Source organism: Taudactylus pleione, unplaced genomic scaffold (genome assembly GCF_031769625.1).
Source record: "Taudactylus pleione unplaced genomic scaffold, aTauple2 ptg001137l, whole genome shotgun sequence".
Lineage (NCBI taxonomy): Eukaryota > Metazoa > Chordata > Amphibia > Anura > Myobatrachidae > Taudactylus > Taudactylus pleione.
Genome location: NW_028285538.1, coordinates 4443688 through 4465802, shown reverse-complemented (window position 1 = coordinate 4465802; position 22115 = coordinate 4443688). Strand labels below are relative to the sequence as shown.

The 22115-nt window shown below is 40.2% G+C and overlaps 1 protein-coding gene across 19 annotated transcripts in view; it reads left to right on the top strand.

Moving 5' to 3' along the window:
- The window catches only part of NEB (nebulin), a 203217-nt gene that overhangs the window by 128934 nt on the left and 52168 nt on the right, over window positions 1–22115 (top strand). For 16 of the 19 annotated variants that reach the window (XM_088462026.1, XM_088462030.1, XM_088462024.1 and 13 more), the window contains 18 exons: window positions 541–645; window positions 823–927; window positions 1794–1898; window positions 3164–3268; window positions 3360–3464; window positions 4307–4411; window positions 5631–5735; window positions 6747–6851; window positions 11244–11348; window positions 12811–12918; window positions 14411–14515; window positions 14654–14758; window positions 16196–16300; window positions 16454–16564; window positions 17124–17234; window positions 18866–18976; window positions 20385–20486; window positions 20576–20680. In XM_088462026.1, coding sequence (XP_088318152.1) covers window positions 541–645; window positions 823–927; window positions 1794–1898; window positions 3164–3268; window positions 3360–3464; window positions 4307–4411; window positions 5631–5735; window positions 6747–6851; window positions 11244–11348; window positions 12811–12918; window positions 14411–14515; window positions 14654–14758; window positions 16196–16300; window positions 16454–16564; window positions 17124–17234; window positions 18866–18976; window positions 20385–20486; window positions 20576–20680 — 1908 coding nt within the window. Of the gene's footprint in view, window positions 1–540; window positions 646–822; window positions 928–1793; window positions 1899–3163; window positions 3269–3359; window positions 3465–4306; window positions 4412–5630; window positions 5736–6746; window positions 6852–7342; window positions 7448–11243; window positions 11349–12810; window positions 12919–14410; window positions 14516–14653; window positions 14759–16195; window positions 16301–16453; window positions 16565–17123; window positions 17235–18865; window positions 18977–20384; window positions 20487–20575; window positions 20681–22115 lie in introns of all 19 variants that reach the window. The other 3 variants (XM_088462027.1, XM_088462039.1, XM_088462022.1) reach the window with 1 other exon arrangement.

Below are 22115 nucleotides of genomic sequence, written 5' to 3'. Positions count from 1 at the left end.
TATTTAGTGCTGGCACTGAGTAGGTTTTAGTGCTGGCACTGAGTAGGTTACTACCACAACCACTGCATATAGTGCTTAGAAATCGGTACAGGCTGCCCTTCCTCAAGGTTACATTTTGAACTGATACTGGTACTCAAAGAAGCTCCAACAAAAATGTTTTCTTGGCTTGCGATAATAATATAGACTCGTCTCTCGGACAAATAGTAGGTTATGACAGTTATGATTTAAAGACAAAATGATGCTTTAAAGATCAGAAAACATTTTGCTATAAAGGACTTCAAGCCGAGCAAAATATTGTTATCACCTAAGGGATAATCTAATAGCTAAGATCTCAGTGATCCGAGTAAATTGTTCTTTTTGTATAAACAATCATGTTTTTTCCATAGTTCTCTTTGTATATTCTTTTTAAATTAACATGTAGAGTTTTCTGAGCCCTAGAAAATAGACATTGATGAGTTGGTTCGCATTGTTTGTGGTGTTATAACTACTTGTGCCTTACATTTTGTCTGTAACTAAAATGGGGTATCTTTTATGTCCTAGTTTGTGTACAGAGCTGAAGGCAACAAACAAAAATCAATCTACACAACAGTTCTCGATACGCCAGAGTTCCTAAGAGCAAAGGAGGGTCAAAAGATTCAGAGCCAGGTGAGAAGACTCATTGTCTAGTAACTATTTTTAGGTCACGTTCAAAAATTTGTTTTGTATTAATATCCAAAGTTTTAGCGGAGAAAATGGATTGAGAAGATGTTGCCAGCACATGCATATGACACAAGACTGTAATAATAAGGTAAGACTAAAGTGTGTCATTTACTTTCTCTGCAGTACCTGTATGGAGAGGTCGCATCTAAGGAGAGACCTCATCACCATGCCGGCGGGCAAACCCCAGCCCTGAACCTTGCTAAACACTTGAAGGACCTGACCAGTGAGGTAAGATTTCTAGCTTCATGTGTGATTTTAGGCTACAAGTATGGTTGCATGGTAACATTTATCCATATTTAATGTGGCTGGATAAAGTATAGTTATCACAGCCAGATCAATAATCTAAATGGTCATAACTTTGGATGCGGATGTGGATGTGGCTTGTAAGACAATAAGTAGAATCATTAAGTAGCAATTGTTTAGTTCTAAGCTCCTTATTATTATCAATCTTTTTCCGGCACATACTTGTGTACCTCAGTTTTGAAGTGGGTGGGAATATAACAACTTGTAGCCAATCAGATCTTAATTTTCACAGTGGAACTGAGTATTTCAGGCGTTGAGTGTGCTCATGTTGTGGGAGGCAGTGACCTGTCCGCTTGCGTTATTGTAGAAATTAGGACAGGGCTGCATGTAACAGAGGCAGTGTCAGGTTGATATGGAGCAAATGGAGTTAAAAGAGGGTGCGCTACCCGAGAGTTTGATAGTGAGAGGTGCTGGGTAGACCAACAACAGCACAGGGTCCTAAGTGTGGGCAAATGTAAAAAAGTGGTGTAAAAATACCCTCTGCATGGAAAGAAGTTCAACTCCCAGCTTTATTTTTAAACTAGTGAATATAGCTAATTAGTGACTTTGGTCATCAATGTTTATTTGTTGATCCTATTCATTTTTTGCTTTTGGACACAAGTCCTACTAGTAACCCCATTGTTCTTTGAACAATTAAACAAATATATACTAGCTGAATGAATGGTATACACCGTTTGTGTGTGTGTTAGATACACTTTACACCATTTTAAAGTGCTGTTGCTATAGTCTGTTGTGAATTGTCATATGTGTTATTTCTGTACACTAACTTACATTTCTGACTCTTCCTGCAGAGAAAATACAAAGCTCAGTACGAGAAGCTGAAGCACAAGCATACATCAGTCACAGACACACCCATCATTTTGCGCGCTAAGAAGGCCTATTTGAACGCTAGTGATGTGAGTCACAGGGGTATATTTACTGACCGGGCTGCCTGGGGAACCCATATATAAATATGCCATATGTGTACACTGCACGGTTACACCAGAGGGTGGAGCTCATAAGAAAGTAGGTGGTATTATTAAGGTGATTAATAATGAATATTATTATTATGAGCCTGAATAAATCACATTACTTTTATAGTCATTTTTTTCTATCCTACAGTATTTTCCCAATTTTTGTTTTTACAACTGTAATAACTGAGACTTTGGGCCTTTTTTGGAGGTGGACGCAGTGGCGATGTTTGCGCAGTCGAGCGTTTATTTGCTACTGTGCATGCATGCAGGGCTGCTGACAGCACTGCTGCGACCCGTACTGGGAGGGCATGGCCAACTCGGGGAGGTGTGGCCAGACCCCTTCCTTGCACAAAAGTATAATATGCAGGGGGGGCAGTTTCTGCGGGTGAGAGTGCCGGTGTCCGGGGGTGCGATCACTCCCCCCCCCCTCCTGCACATCATGCAGGGAAAGAGAGGACTGACAGCATGTGTGCTGGTCTAGGGAGAGAGGGTACCGCATCTTCCAGTGATGGGGGGAGGCCGCATGACCCGGGCCTGTTGGACACCTGGGTATAGAGTATCCACTCCCTCCCTCTCGGTGCCACTGTATCCGCAAATAGTCCTGGAACCCCCTATGGCGCATGTGTATGCAGAGACCGCTGTTGCATGCAGTATCTCTCTTATTTGAGGAGTTGGTGAAACACCATGGGCATTCCTGGTAGGTGACTAGGAGGAAGCTTCAAGTGATGGCAAGAAAGGCCATCTCATGGGGCGTGTTATGGGAGTGTCACGAGCGTGTCATTGGAAGCGGCCTCGTTCTCAGATGCAGAGCCACAGCCACAGATGCCATGATCAGAGAAAGTTCAGAAGGAAACACTGCACCAGCCATAGGGCGTTGTAAGTGTCGATGGTCATCGTGACAGTGGGCCAATGGTGGAGTGTTTGAATTCGCTGGCGGTTTTCCACTATCCACGGACAGTGAAAGTGGGCGTCTCCGGGCTTGCAATCTCCCAATTATAGAAGACAAAGGCTGAGACTAGCATTTGCATATTACCGCAGCTGCAAACCCAAAAGCAACCGCAGCCGCACATGCAATAGCGTCCACCTCTGTATCAGGCCCTTTGTACAGCGTGACAAAAGAGACCCCAGCTAGAAACATTGACATACTGATGAAGTAATAATCTGCTCCCTGACAGGGCATTCATAACAGTTATTTCTCTTACCTTTAGCTCCGCTATAAAGAAACATTTGAGAATGCCAAGGGCAAGTACCACACAGTGAAAGATGCCCTGGACATCGTCTATCATCGCAAGGTTACGGATGACATCAGTGATGTAAGTAAATAGCAGTCAATATATACATTTCGCTAATTTATCATGTTGTTGCACGTTTTTAAAGTTTAATTTAACACTTTGTTTTCCTTAGGTGAAATATAAAGAAAAGTACGTTAGCCAGTTGGGTGTTTGGAGGTCCATCCCCGACCGCCCTGAGTATTTCCATCATCGCGCAGTGACAGATTCAGTCAGCGACGTGAGTTGACCAATTTTCCATACTTGTCAGTACCCGGTGACTTACTGTCAGGCAGCTGCATTATACACACTATGCCTTCATCATTTAATAAGCATAATACAGTTTCATTCTAAATTAAATAATCCTGTTTAATAAAAATCAATATTAATATGTGATTTAATGATACTTCCTTAGACTCATCATTAAATATACCTCATCTGAAGAAACTGAGTTGCTCAATCTACTGATGTTGAGAAGTATGAATATAATATACTGTATATAGGACATTCTAATGGCTCATACATTGCAGGCTGCAGTCACTCATTTCACCTCTGCTTTGTTCTGCATCCTAAGAGCTCTTGGCAATTGCCAATGAAAGCAAATGAGAGAAGTAAGGAATAAAGGAATGTGGAGAGTAGTTGGGTTAATTGGACAATAACTGAATGACTTAGGGGGAGATGTATCAAAGCTTGAAGAGTTATATAGTGGAGATAAATTACCAACCAATCAGCTCCTTTCATTTTTCAAACACAGTCTGTAAAAATAACAGTTAGAAGTTGATTGGTTAGTACTTTGTTTCTCTCCAAGATTGGATAAATCTCCCCCATGGTCTACAGGAAATGTTTAATATATATTAACATGTCCAAAAATTAACATATGGACATAGTAGGCATTATGGATGTCTTAAGTGTCAGTCCAACATAGAAAATGTTAAAAGGATTTAAGTCTAACAATAAATAATAAGTTAGTGTTGGATTATGGAAGAGGAATGATTTTAGCACCACACACAGTATTCATGAGCTCAGGACTTATTAATGAGCATTTGATGATGAAATAGTAATGAGTCTCTTTGATGTCTACAGCACAAATACAAAGAGGACTTGACGTGGCTGAAGGGCATCGGCTGTTATGCCTGGGACACTCCGGATTTTGCCCTTGCTGGACAAAACAAAGCACTTTACAGTGGGGTAAGTAGATAGATACAACAGTGACACCTGTGGGCTACAAAGGTATCACACTCTTTAAAATAGCACATTTATTTTCCTAAATGAGCATGAAATTGACAGCAGTTATACTGGGCTCTAATTATGTGTTACTCTGCCTTCTGTCACCCCTGCTTTTGTCTGTTCCCCAACATGAATAAGATTTAACACAGAACTGTCTCTATAAACTATTCTGGGAGATGATTTATACCACTATGTAAAATCTCTGCTGCCCACTGTTCTCTTGTGTCAGACACTAACATATATAATATAACTTACTGTAACAATCAGTCTGGTAACAGAGTTGAGTCAGTGTGGCTTTACATAAATAAATGAATACAGTAATCAATAAGAGCTGGGTATGTTTATTCTCTATGAGAGGAGAGGAGAGGAGAGGGTGGTACAATGTACTTGGGCCTGCCATGGATGATGTGGCCATGCCACCTTAGCAACACCCGCCTCCACAGAAGGGGCCTGATACATGCTTGCTCATGCCCCTGACTTCTCATGGTAGCCCTGTTCTCTACTAGTTGGCAAAAGGTTGCAGACACTTTGGGGTAAACAAGGAGAGAGATCATCTGTTTATCGACCTGATAGGCATGGATTGTGGACATATAGGGTCCAGAGTGTGCCCAGGCACACCCTAATATCAGACATCAGTGAGTGAGTAAATGAATGCAGTGAAATGTACAGTACATGTACTATATAAAATACCCCATCCAATTCTATTTGGCGTAATATGAACTGGATGCTGTAGTGTAAGTCTTATTAAGGTCATTGGTAAGGAGATGGGGGGATTGATGGTGGAAATGATGATTGGGATTACATCATCATGAGATGGGGCATTGATGACATGAAGATAGTGCTAGTCATGTCCATGAGTATTGTCAGACCCTCTCGGCAGGGGGTATATCTGTTTAGATTTCTTTGGGTGCACACCCTAAAAAATGTGCTACATATGTCAATGGGCAACTTAGACACATGCCTGGGGACTAGTGGGCACAAAGGGAACTCGATTGCTGTAACCCATTTTTATTTGTGTTTTTTTACAAAATGATGGAAGAAGCACAAATACATTTTTTGCCTTAGGCCCCACGGGATCTTATTCAGGCTCTTTGGTGTAGACTTACCTCATTGGAGGCTGAGTATTTTGAATAAAAAAATAAGACTCAGTCAACTTTTTTTCCCCCCATTTATTCAACAGTACAAATACCGGGAGTCCTTTGAAAAGACAAAGTCGATTTTCAAGTACACTGCAGATACTCCACTGCTTAATCATTGCAAGTATGCAACTGAGCTGGCGAATGAGGTAAGGTGACCATCAGTACGTCTCCTCACTAGGCTTACATATCACTGATCATCATAAGATGCCCATAAATTGCCCATTGCTGGTTACTGACTAAACTAGCACATTTACGTATAGCACTATAGTTAGCATCTTATCATTTTGTTAAATTAATCATAGGAATCTCCCAGTTGTACAGCTATTATCTGACTACAACCCCTTGTATTCTGGGAATTTGTAGCTCTGCACCAGCTATACAATACTGTAGTGCTGTAAACTATAGAAAAACTAAACTATCCCCTGATTGTAAGTCGTGATATTACTACACACTATAATACATATGATAGCAAAGCACAGTAATGCCCCTTACAGGTCATCACATTCTAAATAATGTGATGAATATTAAAAAGTGCAGTGTAGTACCTACTGCTGTAGATATCATTAGTATATTTAGTTTACGCAATAATAAATGATCAGATGTGTATTGTTTTTTTTTTAAACTATAAGCAAATCTAATTGGTTTTTTTTTGTGTTATTTTTTTTTTCAAATGTATGAATTGTTATCATATAAGTGATAATTATGTTTATCTTATTTTATCCCTTTCAATCCAATTGATCCTTTTTTTATGCACATAAAAACTGGGATTAATTTTCTTAAAAATGAAAAGTCTTTTGATGCCGTGTAACATAAGACCCTGATTATGCAGATATTATGATAGTATAAATATAGTATTTTCATAAATGTAAGCCTTTTTAAAAAATATATATATATTTTTATTTTTCAATTTACCACTGTTTTCTTACTAATGCATAATTTCTACCATTATAATCTAGTTATATCATTATTTTCAGAATCATATACACATGATATATCTCTGTTTCTGAAATGTAAAGGTATTATTGCCATGAAGGTTCTCTGGATATATTTTTAGCTACTTATTTTAAAATCCGAAGGCGATAATTTTAACTATACTGTTATATGATTGGAAAAGTATTCTGCTATTAAGCTATAACCCAATGTGCTGTTCTGAGCAGAAATTGTACAAAGCAGCTCATGAGAAGGAGAAAACACACTACAGCGTTGTGGTGGATGATCCTAGACACCTTCTGGCTAAAAGTGCAAGTGAACAGATTAGCCAGGTAACAATGTTGCCCGGCATTTGGAACATGGTGGCCGTTGGCCATTCTGTCCTTCGTCTTTGTAGGGTGTCACCAGGACGTGTCTGCATCTCAGTCCATTGTATTTGCCGCTCAAATGTCTGCACATATTTGAGTGAGCCTTTATAAAATGCTTTATGTACCTTGACATATACATGGCAAACTGGTTCACGACTGCAGCCAGTTATAGCAACACAAAAGAAATGGGGGAAAAATTATAAAATTTTAATTATTAAAACAGGAATGATAAAACTTTATATGGGCTGCTGCCTGACTACTTGTTTTTAGAGTTAGGATATTTATTGCTTGGTTAGCTGTAAAATAAGCTGTAACCTGACATTTGCCATGATAGTTCTTTGTACATAGGCAGTATGTCATATTGTTTCCGCCTACATCCCTTCGCATACACTACAAGGGATCTAGTGCTGTCCTTACATGTCTTCTCTGTACTTCGTTGGTCTTTGCATGAACAGAAAAAGTACAAATCTAAGGCCAAGATACTGCTTGAACATGGGTGTAATGAAATTCGGCGGCCAGATATGTTACGGGCAATTTACAACACCGGCATGTGGAGTCAGGTAATACGAAGAAATGAAATGCATGTTTTTGTTACCCTTTTCCTTGGCACTGCAAAGCCGTATATATAGCCAAAATCTTAATATGTTACCAATATAGAATGTGCAATAATGCAAACAAATATGACAAATATATTTTCAGCTTTTTAACTTTTTTGTAATTAATGTTGGAAAAACTATAGGTTGATACAAAATACAATAGGCAAATAGATTTTCCTAACTGTTATTTTACTAGAAAGCAATCTCGTGCAAAGGCTTACCTAATAAATATTGGCAATTCAAATCGAATGAAGCATTTAAAACCAGCGTTCATACACTGCGCACCTTAAGGAGTGCCAACTACACTCTAAAATCTAACCATGCAGCACAAAAATATATTTGAATTTTGTCAGATTGTATGAATAGAAAAAGGATACACCTCCAAACTCTTGCTATAATAGAAACCGCAACCATAAAAAAGGGTCACATTCCAAAACAATATATCCCAGGCACACTAATTACATGTTACACGTACTACCACTGACCCAAATCCAGAATTCCACCATATACTAAGGGTGTTATAGCAAGATTTACTTTTAGCTGAATTATTTGAATCATGCTTTTCCTGTGAGTTTACATTGCAGAACACTAAAATGCAAGAACCTCCATTATTCTAATATGCAAATAAGGATCTGATTTAGGGTTTGTTTCAGAGATGTATGCAGTGCCGATTTTTACACAGATCGAGCGTTTGTGGCTGAGGTTACGGGGGGTAGCTAGGCAAACGCAGGCGTGTCTGACTGTTTAAACGCCAATTAGCCATTGTGATCTCCTTCGCAGCATGAGAGCTCTCAATGTGTCATGAGAGCTGCAGTGTTTTTTTGGCTGGTCAGACTTGCCGCATATGCTGCATGGCTACCCGATCTGCATTGATGTTACCCATGTTTACGCTGTTGTACGGATATGAGAAGGCAGCATTGAGTGTCCCTATGCTTGGCTGTGCTTTGGAAGGAATTAGCTTATTTTAGCAACTGCGATCCGTGAGAGAATGCAGTTGCGATTACATTAGCGTACATCTCTGAATCAGACCCTTACACCAAATTTTAAAAAAGGGCTTGGCAATGGCGTCCCTCCCCTCAGTGTCTCCCTGCGTGGGGAGGGACGCTGTGAAAATGGGCCCGAACCCCCGTGGTCCTGTTCTTCTTACTGGGGAGAGGGGGGTTGCAGGAGGTGCGGACTTGTGCCTTGTGTGCAGTGCCGGCTCCCTCACAGTGTCAGAAGCCAAGTGCTGCACTTAATATTACAGTGCAGCACCCGGCTCCTGTCACTGAGGGGGAGTCTGCACTATGGTGTCACTCCTCGGCGGGTGACACCTGGGTGTGGCTCGCACTCCCCTTATGATGCCCCTGGGGCTTGACGCAGACATAATACTGTATATAAGGCCTGATTGTACACAAACCTAATCTGATGGTGGTGGTGGGGGTGCTGCACATTCGTATGATCTATATTGAGCGTGTGCAGAAAGGGTCCTGCATCGTTGCTCGCAGTGCCTCCTAAGCCGCAGCATGATTAACATGCTGCAGCCATTTAGGGGTGGGGAGGGGGAAGCAACAGGGGCTGTTTTACAAAACCCTGTTTTATAGGTGGGCAGAGACCAGGGACGCAGATATCCTGGTCACAGCTGAGCAGTTCTCCGGGGGGTCATTCTGAGCGAGCAGTGGTCGCAATGGTAATGCACTCGGATCTGCAATGCCGACGGGAGGCATCTTTTTTCTGCAAATACCCAATGCTGCATTAGCATATTAGCATTGTTGCTGCGTTAAAAGGCACTGCAGCGATGCTAATACCGTGATAGTCTGAATCAGGCCTATATTGTATTCATTTAGCCTCAATATTTCTATAAGTATATGAATATGCATTGATCAGTCACAAATAGGCATGATCACTAAATCACTGTGATGAGCACTGCTAAACAATTTAATGAAGAGGAGAAAGACTGAGGGGTCATTTTAGAATTGTTGCTCTGTCTAGATTACATTAAACCCCTCACCCGGGAAACCGCCAAGCATTGTGGGTATATACAGAAACCTGTACTTTCATGCTCATTGTGTCCAGAACGCTAGCAGATATATTTTTAATGAAAACAATACGTTAATGTAACATTTTACTCTTGCAAATTGAAAATATTAGTATTATTGTGGTGTACATATTTGTATTAGGACACAAAAATGTACACAATAATCTCACAAGTCATTTAAATTGCGAAAAGCAGGACCGATTTCATTTCTCACCTTAGAACATTGCTTTTTATTTCTGTTTAATCACATACTGTGGGTGAGTGCAGTATATCACCTTTTCCACAGTGTGAGGGAGGCTTGAGTATCTCATCATCACAATGTATAGAGAGGTCATGTTTGATTGCAAATGTCACTAGTTTAATAATGAACAATCTGCAAACTGAGAAAAATCTTCCTGTAATCAATGGTTGAGCTTTGAGATGTGTAACAGGCTCTTGCTGCCAGTGCTAGTGTAGGATGCATCTCCCAGTGTTAGGAACACTTCTTGTGCTCATGGAATAAGTAACAGCCCCCATGCAGCAGCAACCTAATGTGGGCCACTGACATGGTCGGAGGAGAGTAATTGTGTCACTAAGGAGATCTAACGTGGGAGGGATGAGATGGCACAACTACAATGAAATAATCAATCCTCTGTCTGCATGGGATGGAGACAGGTACCAGCAGCAGATATATGTTTTTATATTAGAGACATAGAAGCAACGTCATCATCTCTTTTAATTAAACATCCTAGCAGGCAGGCCTGACTCTAACAGGCAGATTCATTTACAGAAGTTGCATGCTCAGTAATTGTTCAGAATTAGTGGCTCATCTTCGTTTTTGCCTTGTATGTGAAAATCCTGTACGTGTCTCTTGTTATATGTGCCTGTATCTGTGCTTGTCTTGATTGTGATTGCCTAAATTACATTGCTGAAGAGATTGATGGTTTTATGAAATGTATGTAAATAATCATATATACATAATATTCTATAGCTTATTAAGTCAGATTTTATATGCCTTGTTCCCTGTTTTTACATAGTGTACTATAAAGACTGTAGATTAACCTGTTACGTCATTTCACATCATAGTTCATGCTTTGCATGTACTGTGCTTATCCAGTTAAACATATCCAAAAGTGATACATATTTATTATTTAATTGGTAATTATATAAGTATAAGGACATATTCCTTACACATCATATAAAGGGCAGACTAGATGGGCCAAGTGGTTGTTATCTTACATCAAATTGTATGTTTCTATGTAAGTTAACACTGCCCAACTAATAATACAGTGGTTTGCAAATGATGGTTACAATAAACAGTAACTGTTCTGTTGCCCTCTGATGGAAAATAGTATTATATCAGTATATTGTCATTAACCTGTTGTACATTACTGGTAACAAATTATTTTGTAAAGGCAGTAACCAAAGCTAACACAGCCTACGGCCTTCCATGTTTTATTATAGAACTTGACAAAAAACAGCGCTGTTACTTTGTTGCTACAAAGTTGCTGTTTTCTGCTAAACAGTGTTGCTGATGATTTTAAAAAGCTGGGGTTTTTTTAATGTAAGACAGCAGAAAAATATATAACAATGTTTGCAAATCACTTTATTATCAATTGTGGAATACGGATTACAAACATGCCGAGTAGACATCTCTCCTGTTTGAGTGCAACATACAGTATTACCCCATCAGTCTTTTCTTACCTACACTAATGAGAATGTTTACTATCAATACTGTATCTGACTGTGTCATTTCCTTGTTAGTGGAAGTATAAGGCACAATATGAGAAGCTAAAGGACAAATTTACCTCCATCATTGACACACCAGAGCACAACAGGGCTCAGAAAGCTGGAAAACAGATCAGTGATGTGAGTATTATTACAGCAGGTTTTTTTTTAAGTATAGTAAAGAGGATGGGGCCCAACGTCTGCACCGTCTACAGTGTAATGAATGTTGAGTAAGTCCACAAGGCAGTGTCTATTTGCTCTTTTCCTCTGCAATATAAGCCTAGAGGTACCTATACTCATGGTACTGCTTTCCAGGAAGCATTGGTATAACTATTAACCCTCTTGTGTGGCCTTTGAATTAGGGATGTGCAGGCTCGGATTAGTTTGGATTTTCCCACCAAACTCAGATTTTTCCTGACAAAAATCGGGTCTCAGAAAGAGGCAAAACCTCATCTTTCATGGACACACATCATCTTTCATGGACTTTTGTCCAAGAATTATGATGTTTGTCCATGAAAGATTACATTTTGCCTCTTTCTTAGACCCGATTTTTGGTGGGAAAAATCTGAATTTGGCGGGAAAATCTAAACTAATCCGAGCCTGCACATCCCTACTTTGAATGCACAGGAAGGTTAGAATGTTGGAGTTGGAAATAAAAACTTTCAGAACGTGTGACATAGGGGTCTGTTTACTAAGCCTTGGATGGAGATAAAGTGGACGGAAATAAAGTACCAGCCAACCTGCTCCTAACTGTTATTTTTCAAACACAGTTTGTGACATGACAGTTAGGAGCTGATTGGCTGGTACTGAATCTCCATTCACTTTATCTCCATCCAAGGCTTAGTAAATAGTCCCCTATAGTGAGATATTGAAGGGGAATGAAAGCCCTAGCATATGAGTACTTGTACATGGGAACAGTTAAGTATTGAACACAATAATGTTTGCTGGAGTGCAGCAAAGACCAGTAAATATACAGTAGAGTAGCAGATCGGCAGCACTTGGATAATGAAAGGCAAACAAGCAGGACAGATCCAGTGTTTCAGTATATATAATTAGACTTGCATCAAATGTTGGATCTTTGCTTGTCCAACTTTCCTGCTGCCAATATATATTTTATATCAAATGAACAAAATTTATCTGGGAGTTAGAATTTTCTTAAGTCAGTGTTCATATTTACTTTTGTATTAAATTAGATACTTTCTACTGTTTTGAGAAAGATGAAATAATTTTTTAAATATAGGACTGCATTATTACTGAATTATCATTTAGTATGAGTGTTTAATGCTGAAAGTTAGTGCCCCTCTGCCCAGATATTAGCCCTCAGAGGATGTTTGATATCGTAATTGTAAGTCTTAAATTTATAGGTTTTGAGTTCCAGAGGTGAAAAGAGCAGAATAGGGTGTGGCCTTACTTGCAATTACATGTGGCAGTGCTGAACATGGGGACAACATGTAGCATTTAACATTTTCTACTCCAATAATACATTGACTAATGCCACTTTGATACTTATATTGAGAAGTTATAGCTTCTTTATCTTATGCAAAATCAACCATATTTTTAAATGCCCTAAATTAAGAAATACATTTGTCTTTTATGTTTGCAGATTGTTTACAAAATGGATTGGAATAAAGCCAAAGCCAAGTCATACACAACTATCCATGACACACCGATGCTCCTACATGTACGGAAGGTCAAGGACAAAATCAGTGAGGTGTGTATTGGTTTATTATCTGTCAGTGCTGGATTCATCACTTCTAGGTAATGTAGTGATTACATAAATACTTTGAACTGTAGAAAGGCTTTAATGAAAGTTTGTGAATAATTTTTTAGAGATATATTAAATGAGATCCCAAAGACACAAACATATTTTGGTGCAGCGCAATCCAAATTTACTGTATATCCTATTTTTGGTCGTAAGAGCAGATCTTTGTATTCAGAACCATACTATGTACTTCACCTCCTCTTCCTGAATGGATGATACCATGACAGTAAAAACTGGCCATCCCTATATGGAACGTTACACACATAGGACACTTTCATAGTGAAAAGAAATGGAGGAAGCATTCTGCTGTCATCAAAACAGATTTATAGGCAAATGCCAGAGGGTTTCCAGTTGCCCGGAAATCCACCCTCTTCATGACCAGAGGCTCGGATCATGACCACAATAGCAGTAGTATTTTATACAATTTTAATAGAGTTATGGTCACAACATGCGTTATAAGGGGCAGTATAAGGGGCTGGGCAGTGGCAGTAGCTACTCCTACCAAGTCTGCTGTGTGTGCGGGTCTGAGCACTTAATCAGCTCACCAGACCAGAGAGATCAGAGTGCAGCTGCCAGCAAGAAAAGACAGGTGTCAACATGAGGTGGGAGAATGTGTGCTTAGAAAGCTCAGTTTTGTCTCCAACTGGTTATGGTAACCTATTCCTGACCTATTACTTATGTTATTTACATGAGCTAAATATGTCTTATAAATAAAGTTTGTTTTCTAGACTCTCCGCAGAAGCCTATACTAAAGACCCTCTATAGTGTTAATTATTAATACTGTATTACATACACTATCCAGTGTATAAGGAGACCAGTGTCTACATATATGTCCAGGGACGGTGCTATGTTTTTCTTCTGCCTCCCTAACCAAAGCTTCTCCTCTCCTTTGGCATGATCAAGCTGCACAATATAGTTTAAGATCTGTGTTGGAAGCAGCGGTAAGAGATCCCACAGCAGGTACAGGCATAATGAGTACACCCCTCTGCCATGCTCCGGGTATCAGCCATGGCTGATCTGCTGACATTATATAAAGGCAGTACTGCTGGTACTGCTGGATGAGCCCTTCCTCAGTACCTGCACATCTGTGAGTCAATTGTTCTTTTTATATTTATGTTATTCAGCATTGTGGGGAAAGAAATCTGCACCCTACCTCCTAAGCAAGGCAGTAAACAATGAGGGTGATTAGATATGAGACATATTATAGGGAGGAGGGTGAGGTTCTCCAGTTTTTTAGCCTCATGCCTCCTACATGTAGAGGTTTAGGCCATTATCTCTGTGTCTTCCGATCATGCTGAAAGTTATAACAGTGTGAGATCGCTAATGATATACTAACTTCATTATCCTTGGATTAAATTATAAAATTAATAAATGTGTATTTAGTCTTGACTCAATACATTGACAAGTAATGTGACCATGTATTAATTTGCTCTATTTATAGCTGAAATATAAAGAACTGTATGAGAAGAGCAGGGGACACTGTACTCTGGTGCCGGATGCTGTAGAGATCAAAGCAGCCAAAGAAGCCTACAAATCCATCAGCAACGTAAGTTACCAGCTGCTTGTGTGAGACGTTTGCCTACAGTATATAAGCTGATTTTTTATTTTTTATTATTAAAATGCATCTCCTAATTCTCTGAATTAATCCTCGGTGGTCTTTGTTCACTTTTCTCCTTAAAAACAGCTGAATTACAAGAAAAAGTATGAGGCTACAAAGGCTCACTGGCAGTGGACTACCGATAGACCAGACTTTTTGCAGAATGCAAAGGCTTCTCTACAGCAGAGTGATGTAAGCAGCCCGTCCCACACTAACACCATGGAATAACATAGCGTGATAAAGGCATACAAATGTTCACATATCCAATAAGCATTATCCACTTCATGCAATAAGGTGATCAGCAGTGATGGCACAGCTGAAGAGACAAAGCCAGAGGAGATTCCACCACTGTAATGCACATTATTATACATATTGCATTAACGCTAGCACTACCAGAGCTGTTAGTAAACCAGTAACCCTTTCATTACCTTTTGAAGGAGAATGACACTAGGCTGCATTGGCATGTCGGCTGCTCTAAGTAAAGGACATTTCATTACTGTACTGGGTGGGCTGATCAGTAAAGCTGACACTAATTTTAATAAAAGTGTATCCATAGCCTACACACAGTGTTGGCAGGTATATTGTGCTTAAGGCAAAAGGTGGTTTATGCCTTAGCGATGCCCCTGATTCCTTAGTGTATTGGTAGGCTGTATTCTAATGAATATTTGTTCAGCACACATAATGGCCGCCTCGATGGTGTGTGAAAAAATGGCCGCCTCGACGGTGTGTGAATTCTGCACTTTAAACACCAAATGGGTGGAACATAAGGGAAATAGATGTCCACAGTTAGTGGCAAACTGAATTTATCTTGAAGGGCCAAAATTGAAATGATTTATATGATTTATAGATTGACTTTCTTCCTAGATACGAGTAATGGGCCTGATTCAGACCGGTCGCAAGGCTGCGTTCGCACGCAGCTATCCGCATCCAAAGTATGCAAATCCTGCGATCACTAACAAGACATTAGCTCGCCCACTATGTGTTGCCGTGCGATCGCGGTATGAAATTAGACGCCCACCAGCCTGACACAAGACGCCCACTTTCCCTTAGTAACATACGTCATCTCCAGGACGTGTATTAAACAATCGGTAACATCGAGTAACATCGGACCCATACGCACCACTTGTGGCTGACCATACCTTACTGCAAGCACTACGAGTGCTTCAGTGTGTAGTTCAGCCACGTGACATGTATGCTGACGCTGCGTCTTAATTATGCACGCCCCAGAAATGGCATTCCAACGCACAGACACACCTGCGTTTGCACCACCACACCCCCGTTACAAGCAACCACCCCCTGTCACCCACAAACGGCACGTCCTGTCACTCATGCTTGCAGTTTGTCTGTGTGCGAGATGCGAACGCTTCCCGATTGCATGGACTGGTTCGCGCACGCGCACTGCGTCTTGTACGCATGCGCAATTTTGCAAACATCGGCAGGCTGCGTGCAAACCGGGTCTGAACCACATAGTCCATAATCATTTAGGTCTCTCTCTCTTACTACTTTACTAAACTACTTTATAAACCTTCATAAGGACTTTTCTTTTTTTGTGTTTCATTTGAGTGTCAGCTCTGGTAGAATAAACGCATTTTTCTTTATATTGAACTGGCCATGTTTTTTGTAATTCAGTACGACTACAAAATGGATAGAGAGTTCATGAAGGGATGCAAACTCTCTGTCACTGACGACAAAGATACCGTCCTGGCTTTGAGGAATGCAGAAATGAACAGCAATGTGAGTAATGCAGCTCTGAGCACCCTGTGATTACTGTAAGGATGTCAATTCTACTGTATGTTCAAGAAAATAACTGTAATGCTGAGTTTAGCAGCGAAACATCTGTAATGTCGGTGCGTGTCTAATACAAATGATATTTTGATCTCCTTGCAGGTGAAATACAAAAAGAAGTATGAGAAAGGAACATACCAAGGAGAATTTGGAATTGTTGCAGATACACCTCAGATCATCCACGCTAAATCTGTCAGTGCTCTTGTGTCTGAGGTAAGTGCTGGGTGCAGTGTAATGTTCATCTTTAGCCTAAGGCTTTCCTGTAGGCCTCTCCGGCCTAGTCTATATTTCCCTAATAAATAGGACACCTTTATTTATATCGGTACAGGCATCATACGAGTCACCGATTGGCTATTTGTTGGCAAATGTAGTAAGACAGTTATAGCAACAAATTTCTGGTACTTGTGTTAATCTACCATATTTGTATTAAGAATTTAAATTGTATGAAAATAAAAACATCCTTCAAGTAACCAAAACCATAACTGTTTTAGGAAAATATGACAATTGTATTTACTAAAACTATTGCTATATTTAAATACCCCCATCAGTCATTGTTTGTACCTCAATTACAATGCAGTAGTTAGTAATCCCATTTTTTGTGAAGTTCAGTGAACCCATTTCTGTTGCTATTGATTAATCTTCAGACGCTGGGACTGTCTAAGGAAATGGGGGCCCTGACAATTAAACATTATTTGTTGGCACCAGGAATATTTTAGGTAGGAAACTGAGAAAGGTCAAATTGGAAAATTAAACCTGCATTTTTTTTTTCTAGAACAAATACAAAGAAAAAGTAAAGAGATATCTGGCACAGGGCACATTTACCACCCTCCCCGAGACACGGGACACAGTCCATGTGAAAGAAGTGACTAAGATTGTCAGTGAGGTGAGTGCAGCAGCACATATTACACACATACAGTATTAGGAACGGGATTCTATTGCCAATATACAATATACAGCCGCCGGTTCAAATCCAGACAGCTGGCCGACGTGAGGAAATCCCGACAGCGGAGGTAAGTACAGCTAACCCTCTCCTCCCCCTCTAACCATAACCCTTCTTTAGGGGTGCCTAACCCTAACCTTCCCCATTAGTGCCTAAACCTAACCCCCCTCCCCGCACCGTAAACCTAACCCTCCCAGGGGGGTGCCTAGCCCTAACCCCCCCTCCCCGCACCCTAAACCTAACCCTCCCGGGGAGGTGTCTAGCCCTAACCCCACCTTCCCCTAGCCTAACCCTAACCCTCCCCGGGGGGTGCCTAACCCTAAGTCCCCCGGGGTGCCCTAAACCTAACCCTCCCCCCCCCGCGGCTAAGTAAACGGGTGCCCGTATTTACCTCGTTCAGGCCCGCGCCGTTCTGCATTCCAGCATCGGAATTATGACAGACATTGGGATTGTGGCAGGTGGCTTTGCTGCCGCCGGTCACATAACTACATCCCACATATTACACACACACATTTCTACAGTATATCATAGGTGAGAGGGAAAGGGAGAGAGAGAGCGAGGGGGGAGGGAGAAAAGGTGAGATAGGTACGATGGATAGATAGATAGATAGATAGATAGATAGATAGATAGATAGATAGATAGATAGCTATGAGATAGATAGATAGCTATGAGATAGATAGATAGATAGATAGATAGATAGATATTTGATAGATAGATATGAGACATAGATAGATAGATAGATAGATAGATAGATAGATAGATAGATAGATAGATAGATAGATAGCTATGAGATAGATAGATATTAGATAGATAGATATGAGACATAGATAGATAGATAGATAGATAGATAGATAGATAGATATGAGACAGATAGATATGAGACAGAAAGATATGAGATAGATAGATAGATAGATAGATAGATAGATAGATAGATAGATAGATAGATATGAGATAGATAGATATGAGACATAGATGGATAGATATGACATAGATAGATAGATAGATAGATAGATAGATATGAGACAGAAAGATATGAGACAGAAAGATATGAGACAGAAAGATATGAGATAGATAGATAGATAGATAGATAGATAGATAGATAGATAGATAGATATGAGAGATAGATGATATGGGAGGTAGATAGATAGATAGATAGATTTTAGATAGATAGATAGATAGATAGATAGATAGATATGAGATAGATGGATGGATAAATAGATATGAGATAGATGGATGGATAAATAGATAGATAGATATGCGATAGCTATATATACGATAGATAGATAGATAGATAGATAGATAGATAGATAGATAGATAGATAGATATGAGACAGATAGATAGATATGAGATAGATAGATATGAGATAAATATATAGGTATGAAATAAATAGATACATATGACATAGATAAATGCAAAATTTATTTTATATATACACACACACACACATATATATATATATATTTAAATAGTCCATATTTTATTTTTATTAGAAAACTTTTTCGGAAACCAAGTTACTGTATGCATTTTTTCGCATCAGACATATTACATGTTAATAATCACTATGTATTGTTAGAAACATTACAAAGAAAAGTTCCAGAAGGAGAGGGGCAAGTCCAACTATGCCAACATGCAGCAACCACCAGAGGTGCAGCATGCAATGGAGGTGGCCAAGGCCCAAAGTAATGTGAGTAAATGAGCCAGCTGTTGGTGCATCGCTGCATATTGTGTGAGGTATATGCATGTAATATATGTGTATATGAAGTTAGTGGATTACGCGCACAGTCAGTGGTATTCTGGGAACATCTCTAATAAGAGCCTGATTCTGGTTTGGGAGTCAGTTGTGGCTGTGTGTATTGCAGCAGTCGCGTCTACGTCTTATGTAAAATGCTGCAGCTTTAGATGGGTCCTGAAGTCCTGAGATGGCGCATTTCCGTCTCTGAGCATCCTTAGATGCGCCATCGGTCGCAGCATGGAAACTTGTACCAGCCCTATGGCAGGTGCTATTTCTCTGTCTCGGTACGGCCTCTTGTGTGGGTTATTTAGCGTCTTTGGATGCAGCCTCTTTCAGCGTCATGCCCATGTCGGCTTAGCCACCCTCCCCTTACCTCCCAGGTATATCCATTAAAATCCACAGACCCTGCAGCTGGTCCTGTACTGCGCTGAACAGTCGGGACACATGTGATGCGCCCCTGGGACGCTTGCGCAGACTTACAACATCGGCCAACTACATGCGGCATCGATACTGCGTCCACCTCAGTCAGATCCAAGGTGTCCCATGGATCATGTGTTAAAGAGTATTTTCTAAACTGTTGCTTGGCCTTTTATTGCACCGATTTTGGGTCTCTTGACTTTAAATATATTGGAGCTCTTACAAGAATCACTTGGTGCTTCAGGACCGCAATTAGTTTTTGCGCAAAATAGATTTCAAATCTGACGATACTGAGCGGATGACATATACGCAGAGTGTGTACATATCCACCCATAGAAGGCTGGACATGTGATAAAATAAAATAATACATTTAATCAATGGAATAGATAACAGGTTCTCAAACTCTGTCCTCCAGACCCCAAACAGTGCATGTTTTCCAGGTCTTCTCACAGAATCACAAGTGAAATAATTAACTCCACCTCTGGAACTTTTAAAATGTGTCTGTGAGTAATGAATAAACCTGTGCACCTGCTGGGTGACCTGGAAAATGTGACCTCTTGAGGACCGAGTTTGAGAACCTCTGGAATAGATACATATCTGTAATAGTTATAAGCAGACATTTTAAACAAAAGTTACAAGCTATGACAAGAAAGTAGGAAGGAGCTCGGGGCCACATGTGAAGGCTTGGAATGCCAAAAGTGGCCCTAGATCCCTTTGCTATCCATAACTGTCCTAGAGCGAGTATGTAACCAATGGTATAATTTAGGAAAGTGGGGTAATTTACCTAAGTGACACTTAGAATAACAAAGAGTAGCATGAAAAAATCCCCAGAAACCCTCGAATGCTTAGTTTATCTAGATATAACCTATTCAATCTTGGTATTTTTGCAGCTCCAAGTGTGAAAGCTGAATATGGAAGTGTAACTATTTAATTCATCTTACAGTTATCTTACAAGAAGGATGCCAAGGCTAACCTCAATTACACCAGCACAGCTGATAGACCTGATATTAAGAAGGCAACGGAGGTGGCTAAACTAGTCAGTGATGTGAGTACCAGTAATTGGAGTGCGGTTAAGGACATGCCAGGGTTATTTGAGTGCAGAATAATAGAATATTTGTTTTACACCTCATTTAGATCCAGTACAAAGCTAAGGCCCGTGGGGAAGTCGGTCGTGGCATTACTACTCTTGGGCGACCAGACATCGAATTGGCTCAAGAAGTGTCCAAACTGACAAGCCAGGTAAGAATTAATGGATCGTAATATGAAAATAAAGTTATGCCCTGTATGCCAAGTACAGTACAATAGTACTAATACTACTTGTAAGTAGTGTTACTACTAACAAGTAGTATTAATACGTAGCAGAATGGTTTTGCCACTGCACCTCTTACTGGTATTGTTACCCTAAGCACCAGAGGAGTTGTAGTTCAGGGTTTCATATTCAAAAAATTGGGTAAGAGTCAAGGGATATTTATCAAAGGGTGTTATAGTCTACAAACATCAACCGACTGAGCACTTGAAAAGCAAACATGTAGATGGTATAATTAAGTCAAATAAACATTAACATAAATATAAAAGTGACAGTGGAAAAGATGGATGAGTGATCAGATTTCAATGTTTTCTCCAACCCTCACTGTTCTCAGAGGATAATCTCCTGAAATGAGCTTGACTAGTATGATAACAACATCTGGCGCTGTACACCAGTAAGGAACGCGGAGCACAGTGATGTGTATGAGGGAGCGCTGCTACAGAAACACCAGTGTGTCCAGTAGTAACTGAGAAATGATCAGCATCTGAGAGCCGCTGCTGACACCATGGCAGCAGGGTCTGGTGATGTCTAAGACATCATGGTTCCAGTGCTAGATCATCAGAATAAGCTTATGCACAAACCTCAACTGCTTGATCAGTGTGATCACCTATTTCTGCTTTAAATTTTAATTATATGTATAAAATATATATAAATATATATATATATCCTCGGTCTAGAAGTTCGGCACTCTCCAATAAAACAAATCCAAAGTGCCTGGGTGCCTAGCCAAACGGGTAGTGTGCATATATAGAAATAATGGAGGGCACTCAGCAGGACTAAACAGCGTATTGAGACAAACCAGATGAAGCCGGTGATCTATGTCAACGTTTCAGTAAACAAATGCTTTTATCAAGACATGTCTTGATAAAAGCATTTGTTTGCTGAAACATTGACATAGATCACCGGCTTCATCTGGTTTGTCTCTATATACACCGTTTAGTCCTGCTGAGTGCCCTCCCTGTAATTTATATATATATATATATATATATATATATATATATATATATAAACAGTCCCAGCAGGCGGCACTCTGAATGAATACAAGCAGCACAGGTAAGTAGTGAAAACCACCGATGTTTCGGAGCCTCTTTATTGCTCCTTCATCAAGGTAAGAACAATACAAATACATAAAAAACACACATTTATACTTACACATCGTTGCATCAAGTCCGCGTCACGCCGCCTCCCAGGCCGGGGTGCATCTCGATGGCGTCATCACACCACGCCCTCCTCTCGGCGCACAAGCAGCGTTGGATCCGGCATGGTGGAGCAGCCCGTCAGCATCACCGTTGCCTCGGCAACACCCAGACGCCGGACTACAAATGCAAAGAACATATTAAAACAAATAAACAAACATGATGATCCCCG